At 40.4% G+C, this 12,167-nt stretch overlaps 1 protein-coding gene across 1 annotated transcript in view; it reads left to right on the top strand.

Annotated features, from left to right (window-relative positions):
• The window catches only part of LOC122549552 (serine/threonine-protein kinase H1-like), a 76,551-nt gene extending 65,798 nt beyond the window's left edge, over positions 1 to 10,753 (top strand). Inside the window, exon 3 of the mRNA XM_043689398.1 lies at positions 10,115 to 10,753. Within this exon, the coding sequence (XP_043545333.1) occupies positions 10,115 to 10,423 (309 nt within the window). The 3' untranslated portion in view covers positions 10,424 to 10,753. The remainder of the gene's footprint in view (positions 1 to 10,114) is intronic.
• The last annotated feature ends 1,414 nt before the right edge of the window (positions 10,754 to 12,167 follow it).

Below are 12,167 nucleotides of genomic sequence, written 5' to 3'. Positions count from 1 at the left end.
GCCTCGCAGACTGGCAATGTCATCTGTCTCTACTGTTTCCAAAAGATTCAACTTGTTCCTGACAGGTACTTCCCCCGAGGTCTCTTGCACCTGTCTCCTCTCTGCCTTCCTCATCGTCTGCTCTCTTCTGGTACGATTGGTGTAATAACCTCGCTGAAGGTCTTGTCCAGAAAGATCTCGTTTCCTCGGATGAGCCTAAGGTCCTCGAGTTCTTTCATCAGTGCTGCAATACGCTCCGTCAGTAGCTGAACATGCACAGACTTTCCACACTTATACGAGCCAGACACACCAGAGTGCTCCAGGTGCTCTGGAGCCTCCCACATCAAGCACGTAGCACACTGAACCAGCTTGGCAGTCATGTCTTCACCCTCTTCAACTGTGGCGTAATCACTTCACTCAACCTCCTTGTCAAAGAGTCCTGAGCTAAAGCCTCACTCTTCAATCCACAGGATTCAATCCTTGGACCCTCTTTTTGGGGCAAGTCTGTGGACTTTTAATTTAGGTTAGAGGAGGAGGGAGGGAGGGTGGCCCTACTTTGTAGGACCTGGGGTCTAGAACACACCCACTCAAATCACAATCACTTACCTTCCCAACTGGCTTTGCGCTCTGCCTTCACTTCCACCCAGTTCCTGCCGCTCTCTGATGCGAAAAGACCGTTGGCGTCGAGGTAAGTTCTTAAATAACAATCACTTACCTTCCCGACTGGCTTTGCGCTCTGCCTTCACTTTTGCCCAGCTCCCGCCGCTCTCTGATGCGAAAAAGCATAGTTTATAAAGGACGTTTTGGATTTCTTTAAACATAATATTCAAAGCAAGTTACAATAGAAGCCACAAATGTAGCTAATTTTTTCTTCTTCCTCAGCAGTATGCCTAGGACAGGTTCACTGTACATTCATAGAATCCCTACAGTGCGTAAGCAGACCATTCAACTCATGGAGTCCACAATGACCCTCCAAAGAACCTCATAACCAGACCCATCCCTTTACCCTATTCCTGTAACCCTACGTTTCCCATGGCTAATCCACCCAAACTACACATTCTAGGATACCATGGGAATTTAGTATTGCTAATGCATCTAGCCTCACATTATTGGACTGTGGGAGAAAACCAGAGCACCTGGAGTAAACCTATGCAGACGTGGGAGAATATGCAAGTCCACACAGACGGTCACCTTATGTTGGAAACAAACCTGGGTTCCTGGTGTTGTGAGGCAGCAGTGCTAACCACTGAGCCACCATGTCACCCTAAATGCATTCTTAATGCATTTATGGACTATTCTACATTATCTTAAGCTTTAGCTTTATTGTCTGTATCTTCAACTATTATTCCAATACTTCCTGTTTTAAACTGATTAGGATTAAACAATGCAAATGTTGCTATCTTACAACTCAACACTAGATTATTGTTACATTTAAGACTAGAACTGCTCGGTAGGATTTAAACTAGTAAGGTGGGGGGTTGGATCCAGGGAGATAGTGATGAAAGAGATCAATTTGAGACTGGTACAGCTGAGAACAGAAGCGAGTCAAACAGTCAGGGCAGGCAGGGACAAGGTAGGACTAATAAATTAAACTACATTTATTTCAATGCAAGGGGCCTAACAGGGAAGGCAGATGAACTCGGGGCATGGTTAGGAACATGGGACTGGGATATCATAGCAATTACAGAAACNNNATAAGAAAGGGATGATCACCTTATTGGGATTGTATTATAGACCCCCTAATAGTCAGAGGGAAATTGAGAAACAAACTTGTAAAGAGATCTCAGCTATCTGTAAGAATAATAGGGTGGTTATGGGAGGGGATTTTAACTTTCCAAACAGAGACTGGGACTGCCATAGTATTAAAGGTTTAGATGGAGAGGAATTTGTTAAGTGTGTACAAGACAATTTTCTGAATCAGTGTATGGATGTACCTATGAGAAAAGGTGCAAAACTTGACCTACTCTTGGGAAATAAGGCAGGGCAGGTGACTGAGGTGACAGTGGAGGAGCACTTTGGGGCCAGCGACCATAATTCTATTAGTTTTAAGATAGTGATGGAGAAGGATAGATCAGATCTAAAAGTTGAAGTTCTAAATTGGAGAAAGGCCAATTTTGACAGTATTAGGCCAGAACTGTCAAAAGCTGATTGGAGGCAGATGTTCGCAGGTAAAGGGATGGCTGGAAAATGGGAAGCCTTCTGAAATTAGATAATGAGAATCCAGAAAACGTATATTCCTGTCAGGGTGAAAAAGAAGGGCTGGTAGGTATAGGGAATGCTGGATGACTAAAGAAATTGAGGGTTTGGTTAAGAAAAAGAAGGAAGCATTGTAAGGTATAGACAGGTTAGATCGAGTGAATCCTTAGAAGAGTATAAAGGAAGTAGGAGTATACTTAAGAGGGAAATCAGGAGGGCAAAAAAGGGATGTGAGATAGCTTTGGCAAATAGAATTCAGGAAAATCCAAAGGGTTTTTACAAATACATTAAGGACAAAAGGGTAACTAGGGAGAGAATAGGGCCGCTCAAAGATCAGCAAGGTGGCCTTTGTGTGAAGCCACAGAAAATGGGGGAGATACTAAATAAGTATTTTGCATCAGTATTTACTGTGGAAAAGGATATGGAAGATATAGACAGTAGGGAAATAGATGGTGACATCTTGCAAAATGTCCAGATTACAGAGGAGGAAGTGCTGGATGTCTTGAAATGGGTAAAGGTGGATAGATCCCCAGGTCCTGATCAGGTGTACCCGAGAACTCTGTGCAATGCTAGAGAAGTGATTTCTGGGTCTCTTGCTGAGATATTTGCATCATCGATAGTCACAGGTGAGGTGCTGGAAGACTGGAGGTTGGCAAACCTGGTGACACTGTTTAAGAAGGGCGGTAAGGACAAGCCAGGGAACTATAGACTAGTGAGCCTGACGTCGGTGGTGGGCAAGTTGTTGGAGGGAATCCTGAGGGACAGGATGTACATGTATTTGGAAAGGCAAGGACTGATTGGGATAGTCAACATGGCTTTGTGCATGGGAAATCATGTCTCACAAACTTGATTGAGTTTTTTGAAGAAATAACAAAGAGGATTGATGAGGGCAGAGCAGTAGATGTGATCTATATGGACTTCAGTAAGGCGTTCGACAAGGTTCCCCATGGGAGACTGATTAGCAAGGTTAGATCTCATGGATTACAGGGAGAACAAGCCATTTGGATACCGAACTGGCTCAAAGGTAGAAGACAGGGTGGTGGTGGAGGGTTGTTTTTCAGACTGGAGGCCTGTGACCAGTGGAGTGCCACAAGGATCAGTGCTGGGTCCTCTACTTTTCGTCATTTACATCAATGATTTGGATGCAAGCATAAGAGGTACAGTTAGTAAGTTTGCAGATGACACCAACATTGGAGGTGTAGTGGACAATGAAGAGGGTTACCTCAGATTACAACAGGATCTTGACCAGATGGGCCAATGGGCTGAGAAGTGACAGATGGAGTTTAAATCAGATAACTGTGAGGTGCTGCATTTTGGAATGGAAATCTTAACAGGACTTACACACTTAACGGTCAGGTCCTAGGGAATGTTGCTGAACAAAGAGACCTTGGAGTGCAGGTTCATAGCTCCCTGAAAGTGGAATCGCAGGTAGATAGGATAGTGAAGAAGGCATTTGGTATGCTTTCCTTTATTGGTCAGAGTATTGAGTACATGAGTTGGGAAGTCATGTTGCGGCTGTACAGGACATTGGTTAGGCCACTGTTGGAATATTGCGTGCAATTCTGGTCTCCTTCCTATCGGAAACTTGTTGTGAAACTTGAAAGGGTTCAAAAAAGCTTTACAAGGATGTTGCCATGGTTGGAGGATTTGAGCTATAGGGAAAGGTTGAATAGGCTGGGGCTGTTTTCCTTGGAGCGTCAGAGGCTGAGTGGTGCCCTTATAGAGGTTTACAAAATGATGAGGGGCATGGATAGGATAAATAGACAAAGTCTTTCCCTGGGGTCGGGGAGTCCAGAACTAGAGAGCATAGGTTTAGGGAGAGAGGGGAAAGATATAAAAGAGACTTAAGGGGCAACTTTTTCACGCAGAAGGTGGTACATGTATGGAATGAGCTGCCAGAGGAAGTGGTGGAGGCTGGTACAATTGCAACATTTAAGAGGCTTTTGTTTGGGTATATGAATAGGAAGGGTTTGGAGGGATACAGGCCGGATGCTAGCAGGTGGGACTAGATTGGGTTGGGATATCGGGTCTGCACGGACAGGTTGAACCGAAGGGTCTGTTTCCATGCTGTACATCTCTATGACTCTATGACTACAAATGAAAGACCATGTTATTTTTTAAAGTTCCTATGCTTGAAACTTACTGTGTTAAAATTCATAGGGGAATACCTACTTCCTGCCATTCAGTGCATCACTGCGCCATCATAAATAAATGTACAGTTATTATGAATTATGTATTGTCAATGCTATTAAGACCAGTTATTGTCACTGGAAAGAAACAACAGATGCTTTGATACATTTTTAAATGCTGCTATCTCAAATTCCTAACTTAATTTAGTTAAGACAAAATGCACAGCCAATTGTTCAACATCAGCAAGAGAAGGATGGATTTACATTAGAGTTCTAGTTGCATATCCAATCATAATGTAAGCCCAAATTCTTCCGTTATTAGATGCACTGACATTTTCAGCATCTGTTTTTATTTTCGATTTCTAGCATTCACAGTAGACATAGCACAAATTTGCACAAATATTGTCTTTGACGTGATAAAATATCATTATACACAGAAGCATAGCCAAAACAATCATTATGGAATCACAGAAGGAGATATTACAAATGGTAACCAAAGCATGGTCAAAAAAGAAGAGTTTTAAAGAGGTTCAAGAAGAATAATAGAGAGAGAGAGAGAGGCAGTGCCATCTGGGTGGTTGAAGGCTTGATTGCCAATGGGCATGAAAGAGGTTGGAATAAAAAGGAGAGTATAGAAGAAATTTAAAAACACCATAATGGGATGCTCAGGAGAGTGTGGATTTTAGAGTTCCAGAGGGTACAGGAGAATGTTAAGAATGCAATTTCGAACAGTGATCAAAATTTTGATGTGTAGTCAGAGATTAGGAGCCAACAACACTGATGATGGATAATTAGGACCTAGTGTGGAATAGATTATGGGTAAAAGAATTTTGGGTGCACTGAAGTCTACAGAGCATAAAGGATGAGAGGCCAGTCCAAACGAATACTAGAATAATCAATTCTGGAGGTGACAAAGTCATTGGTGAAGTGAGGGCAGGGGTGAATAATGTCACAGATGTCGAAATAGGTTACGAAGGCATAGGATTAAAAATTTAGCTTAGAATAATGGAGTCAGCAACGAGGTCAGAGTTTATATTGGGATCAATTTTCCCTGTATCTAACTGGAAGAAATTCCAGATCATAAGATGTAGGAGCAGAACTAGGCTATTTATCCAACAAGTCTGTTCTGGCGGATTTGATGATTCTCAAAGCAATGTTCCTGCCTTATACCTGTAACCCTCAATTCCCTTACTGAGTAAAAATCTTCCACGTCAGCCTTGAATATGTGCAATGATCCAGCCTCAATAGTCCTTTGCAGTAAATAATTCCACAGGTTGACTGAGTCTTAAATGAATGACCCCTTAACCTAAGATTATGCCTTCTGGTCCTAGATTCTCCTAGGGAGGAAACATTATTGCACCTAACCTGTCAAACCCCCTCAGAATCGTGTATGCATCAATTAATTGCCTTCTCACACTTCTGAACTTGAATGAGTACAAGCTCAACCTGGATGGCAGGTCTGACATATGAAAAGAGATTGAAGCAGCTAGGACTATATTCACTGAGAAGAATGACTAAAAGGATGAGAGGCGATATCATATTTTATAAAATTTTAACAAGAATAGACAGGGTAAATGCAGCAAGGACATTCTTGATGACCAGGGAATCCAGAGCCAAGGGTCACAGTGCAAGGGTAAGGAGAGGCCATTAGGATTAAGATGAGGAGAAATTTCTTCACCGAAAGAGTGATGAGTCTGTGGAATTCCCTGCCACAGAAAAACCAGGTGAAGCCAAAACATTGTGTATTTTTAAGGAGTTAGATATAGCTCCTAGAACTAAAAATGATCCAATGGTATAGTAATGGGCGGCACGTAGGTAAGGGGTAGATGTAGGGGTATGGGTGGGTTGCGCTTTGGCGGGGCGGTGCGGACTTGTTGGGCCGAAGGGCCTGTTTCCACACTGTAAGTAATCTAATCTAAGGGCCTGTTTCCACACTGTAAGTAATCTAATCTAATCTAATCTAATCTAATCTAATCAAAGAAGGTCTGAATAGGGTATGGAATTGGATGACCAGCCTTATGTTGAATGGTGGAGCAGGCTGGAAGGGCTAAATGGCCTACTCCCGCTCCTATTTTCTATGTTTCTATGTAACCTACTCAAGCTGTCCTCATAGGAAAATCTACGCGTATCTGCAGTCAATCTAGTGAACCTTCTCTGATCTGTCTCCAATGCCAGTATTACCTATCCTTTGATAAGGGGACTAAAATTGTTCACAGTATTCCAGATATGGCCTGAATATCGCCTTGTATAATTTTAATAAAACCTCCTCATTTTTATGCTCCAATACCTTTGAAGTAAAGGCCAACATTCCATTTGCCTTCCCTATTACCCACTGCACTTGAATCACTTTTTGTGATTCATGCACAAGAAGCACCAAATCCCTTTGTGCTGTAGCTTTCATAGGTCTTTCCTCATTTGAATAATATCCATTCTTAATATTTCCTGCCAAAACAGATAACCTCACATTTTCTCACATTATATTCCATCTATGAAATTGTTGTTGATTCACTTAACCTGTCTGTATCTCTGTAGATTTATTGTGTCATCCTCACTACCTGTACTTTCCTTTCTACCTACCTTTGTGCAATTTTCAAACTTGGCAATAGTGTATTCACTTCCATCATGTATGTCATTAATGTACATTGTAAATAATTGTGGTCCCAGCACTGAGCCCTGTGGTACACCACTAGATTCAGGTTACCATCTTTAAAATCACCCCTTAATCCCAACTCTCAGTCTTCTATTAGTCAGCTAAAGTACTGCAGGGTACCTCAAACACCATAGGCTGTAACCTTATTCAGAAGCCTTTTGTGCTAAATCAATAGAGGTTTCTCCTGTGCTAGATTACAATTGCATACTAACCAAAAAATCCATTGTAAAGGTAGAGCAGTTGAGCAGAGCAGAACTGGAACATTAAAGCCATCCCTCACTGACAAACTGGAAAGTGTGGTTGGGATAGAATTCAAAACAAAAAACAAAGGAACAAGAAATTCTAAAAGAAAAAATGACAAAAAATCTGGACATTGACTGGGGAGAGCCAGAGGGACATGTGGGATTGGAAGCAGACAAGGTAGCCTGGCAATGATTCAGCCCAAAAAAGGGAGACTAGAATTGAAATTCCAAACAAAGAAAGAAGAGGGAGGAGAGAGAAAAAGAAGGGAAAGAGAAAAGTAGTTTGGGAAAAAAATAAAAGACGAATGAAGAGTAAAGTAGGAAAAAGCGAAGATAATAAATAACAGGGGGAATGGAATGTCAATCCAAAATATTTGTATTATGAAAGGAGGTTCCCTTTAAACTCAGGGAAGGTATTGATAGGAAATGATATGATCCCCAATTCAGACTCAATTGAGCTGCTTAATTTTGCTGAAGGGATCCCAAACTTTGAAGCAAATGAGATAAACATTTTTCATTTCATTTGAAAGTATTGCAAAACAAACAAAATTGTCACAGGAAGCTATATGATATTAATACAAAGTGCTATGCACCTGATGTTTGTGTCTATCAGCATCCTGGGGATTACCACTGACCAGAAACAACTTCCTGTGACTGAAGCTAAAACATGATCAACAGTATGCATTTAAGCATTAGCAAACTCATCTTTTGTGCTCAAAATTTAATTTTCTATACTGATCAGTTTTTATTTCATTAGCCATGTAAATATTGTGTCTATATAAACATGCCAGAGACTAAAAATCCTTCACCAAGTACCTCACCTTCTGATTGCCCAAAGTCTGTCCACCAACTATAAGGCATATGCAAAACAGAGAACAAAGGTTTCAAAAGCTGAACAAGCAACTGATGAGCCTGTCCACAAATCTTTACCTCAGTGGAAACCATTTTTCCATCATTCAACAAACCTGAGAAGGATAGTGAAAGGAAGAAGGGCCCGATGCAAGAAAGGACAGCAGCGAATGGAAATGCATCTCTCCTCAAGCTAGAAAGGAAGATGTTGAGACTAGGAGTGATGTACTGTGTCTGTGTACTTGCATTGCAAGAAGATAGATGACCTTCATGCTGATTTTGGAAGTGGAATGATAAACCAGTGGCAAGGGTACACAAGCAGATTGTTCTTTCAGGACCAAGTAAATTGGGGGATACAGCCTCGGTTTGTCATGGAGATTCTTCTATGAATGCTGCTAAAGTGAGTCATGTTACTAGAATTTTGGAGGTTTTGACTGTAAGGTGGAAGTATTCCTATACTTTTTCAATGAAGCAAATAAACAAATTAATATTTGACAGACACTGTCATTGATAATGCCTGATGATTTGATTCATATTTCAGTAGGTTTAATGAAAGGAGCATTGATAGGGAATATTCATGACACTTATGAATCTGTTTCATTGTACCAAGTGAAGTCATGAAATGACTTAGTAAACTGTGTCAGTACTGTGGAATTGTTCCCAGCTTACCTTTGAAAGGATAAGTTTTATATTGAATGAAGATTTGGCCAGTGGAGACATTAACATTTGGACTAGGGAGGCACGGTGGCTCAGTGGTTAGCCCTGCTGCCTTACAGTGCCATGGACTGGGTTGACTGTCTGTGTGGAGTGTACACATTCCCCCCATGTCTCCGGGGGTTTTCTCTGGTGCTCTAGTTTCCTCCCACAGTCCAAAGATACGCAGGTTAGGTGGATTGGCCATGCTAAATTGCCATTAGTGTCCAGGGTTTCCACTGAGGTAAAGGTTTGTGTACAAACTCATCAGCTGCTTGTCCAGCTTTTGAAACCTTTGTTCTCCATTTTGCTTATGCTTTACAGGTGGTAGACAGACTTTGAGCAATCAGAAGGTGAGGTACTTGGTGTAGGACTTCTAGTCTCTGGCATGTTTGTGTAGACACAATGTTTACATGGCTAGTTCAGTTCTGTTTCTGGTCCAAGCTAGGTGGATTAGCCTTGGGAAATGCAGGGTTAAAGGGATAGGGTAGGGGGTGGGTCGGGGTGAGATGCTGTTTCGAGGGTCGATGTAGACCCAGTGGGCCGAATGGCCTGCTTCCACACTGTAGCGATTCTGTGGATTACATGGCAGTGGCTGTAGCAACAGTTGGTTCATCATATTGATGTTGCTAAACTCCACAAAATGTTTGTGGCTAAACAATAAGCTACTGATGAGCAATTCAAAAAAAAACTGATCAATGTAGAGAATCAAATTTTGAGCACAAACGATGAGTTTGCTAATGCTAAATGCGTAGTGTTGAGAAGTAAAATTTTGTCCCAGATTTGGTGGTTGTGTGTATTATTTTTCAGGAAGAATAGTTGTATGTGTTTGCATAGTTTAAATCTTTTTAAAAATAATCTTTATATCTTATCTTGGCTAAGTTTGTTTACAATAAACTAGTTTTTTATTTGTATTTAAGGACCTGACCTGGATTGTTTCTTATACTGGGCTGGATATCTATATTATATAGACTGATTGGCAATATCATCTCTCTTTTCAAATTATAACTTCGTTGTGACCAGTGGAGGAGTGTGGAAAGGAATCAGGTCATCCTTCCTAACTTGATGGTTGCTAGAATCAAAGAAAGTATTGCATTTGTGTCCATCAAATTTCATTTAAGTATCATTGATGTGCATGTTAATAGTGATGTTTTCAAAGGGCAGCATGCATATGGGAGGAGGAGTAGGCCAAGGTTTGAATATTTGGCAGACTCTTAAAGTGGCATGCAAGGGTGGGAAGAGATGCCATTGCTAAGGATGTTCAAGATATTTTTTGTTAATAAATAGCAAATGTTGTTCATTAATTAGCAGTTAATTGTTTTGTACCACATTCTGCTGTAATACTGATCTTTCTTTACAATCGACTTTTGTTACAGCCATGGCCGAACGTTTCTAACCTTGCCAAGGATTTCATTGATAAACTAATTACAATAGACCCCAGTGAGAGAATGGCAGCTGCACAAGCTTTGAAACATCCATGGGTTGTGACAATGGCAGCTTCATCCTCTATGAAGAACCTGCATCGGTCAATCTCTCAGAATTTGATGCGGAGGACATCATCCCACAGTCCAAGCTCTAAGTCGGCACAGTCCAGCAAGTCAAGCCGTTCTAGCAAGTCACGTCGTTTACATGAGAAGGAAATCCGGGAGTTTAATCTGTGGTACCAGCAACATATTGATGAGTAGTGATCAATGGGCTGTCAATCAAGGTTCTTACTGCTAATTAAACTATTCTTCATACCAATCATTGAATCATCTAGATTTTCAATGATTGGTTGACCATTTTAATGAGCCCAAATAAAGTTCAAACAATTCATAGACATAGCCGTAATATTGCTGTTAAACTCACTGTTGAACAAATGTCATATCAAAATAAATAGTTTTATCAGTATTTTAGCAACTCTGTTTAATCAGTGTCATCTTTAAGATGGATGTATGTGTTTCTGCCTTCAAATGTAAAACTCAAAGCCTTTTTCACCTTTTCTGACTTCCATTTAGCACTAAGAATTCTTGGGTTTGAATTTATTGTAAGTATTTTTATTAGACAGGAGATAGGGGAAGCAAGCCAGCTACCCCCAGGATGAAAGCAGACTGAGGCCTGAATCATTCTGATGGTCAGCCTAATTTCTAGAGCTGTCGGAGCATTCCATCGAATAGGAAAACTGTTGACTTATCTTCTGAGCAGTTAGTTTAGTGGAACAAGAGCTAGAAGAGCATTAATGCCATTAAGACCTAACTCATTTTTGGAATCGCCTCATGGGGTCCTTTTTAAGGTGTTCTATTTTTGCTGCTCCATATCCGAAACCACTAAACAGAGCATTTGGAGCATAAGCTCCACCCAATGGTATTTGAACTTGACAGTCTTTTTGATGTCATGGGACCAGGAGTTGTATTTTCATATGAGGTTCTCTCATGTATTTGCCAAAGCGTTTTGGCCACAGGTCTGTCAAAATGACAGTGAAAATGATAGTATGACTAGGGATTTCTACCCTTTTTACTTCGGATGCATGGCAGTGCCATTCCTGACCAAACATCGCAGACCAAAATCAGGACCAATATTCTCACAATGGTAGTTTTCAAAAAACCTGGCTTGCAAACTATTTCTTATTCATTGGCATAAAAATTCATAGTTTCTTTGTTCTTAACCTCTTTCAGCTTTTTATATTAAATGCATTAAAAGTTTTGCAGGTGATAAAAATGATCCTGAATCTGCTGAGTTAAGTATTTGTATCAAATATAGAAATATAATTTAAATATTTGACTAGGTGACTAGAGACATGATCCTACATTTGTTGCAAATATTATTGCTTATGAATTATTCACACAATTAAGTAAAGTCTGGTCTACATGAATTAAATTCCATAAATATGCTAGTACTCAAAAGTAAAATCTTTTGAGTAAATGAACTCCAAAGTGTCTCTGAGCAAGAAAGGTGGACACGCAAGTTGTAAGTTCAACCATTTTGAGAATTATGTGCTGATTCAATTCCTGAAAGTAAAGAATGTTGACGCAATTAGATGACCTAGATATAATTTTGCTAAGTTGGAGCCTAGTCAGTCCATAATATCAAACGAGTCTGTCAAAACTACAAATGTGTTAATCGCATTGATATATTGAACAAACCCATCAGAGAATTTTGTGGGTAGTTTTAAAATATAAAAAAATCATTGTAGTTGTTTTGCTGCACTATTGGCAAATATTCCAAATTAAACAAAGACCTGGATATTTTCCCTCCCAGGAAGTGCATCAGAACAGTATATACTTTTGGAGTCAGTCATCAAACAAGTGTCAAAAATGTCAAAAGGGAGTTATAAAATCTGTAAGATTGATGAGAAGACCTGTCAAACAGACCTGCCAAGACTGCAAAGCTATTTAAAACTCAATCCCTTTTAATCTGTGCAAAAAGGTTGGAGAATTAAAAAAAGATTGC

The sequence above is a fragment of the Chiloscyllium plagiosum genome, chromosome 4 (assembly GCF_004010195.1).
Source record: "Chiloscyllium plagiosum isolate BGI_BamShark_2017 chromosome 4, ASM401019v2, whole genome shotgun sequence".
Taxonomy (NCBI): Eukaryota; Metazoa; Chordata; class Chondrichthyes; order Orectolobiformes; family Hemiscylliidae; genus Chiloscyllium; species Chiloscyllium plagiosum.
Note: the sequence above shows the minus strand (reverse complement) of the source record. Positions and strands in the feature narration are given on the sequence as shown.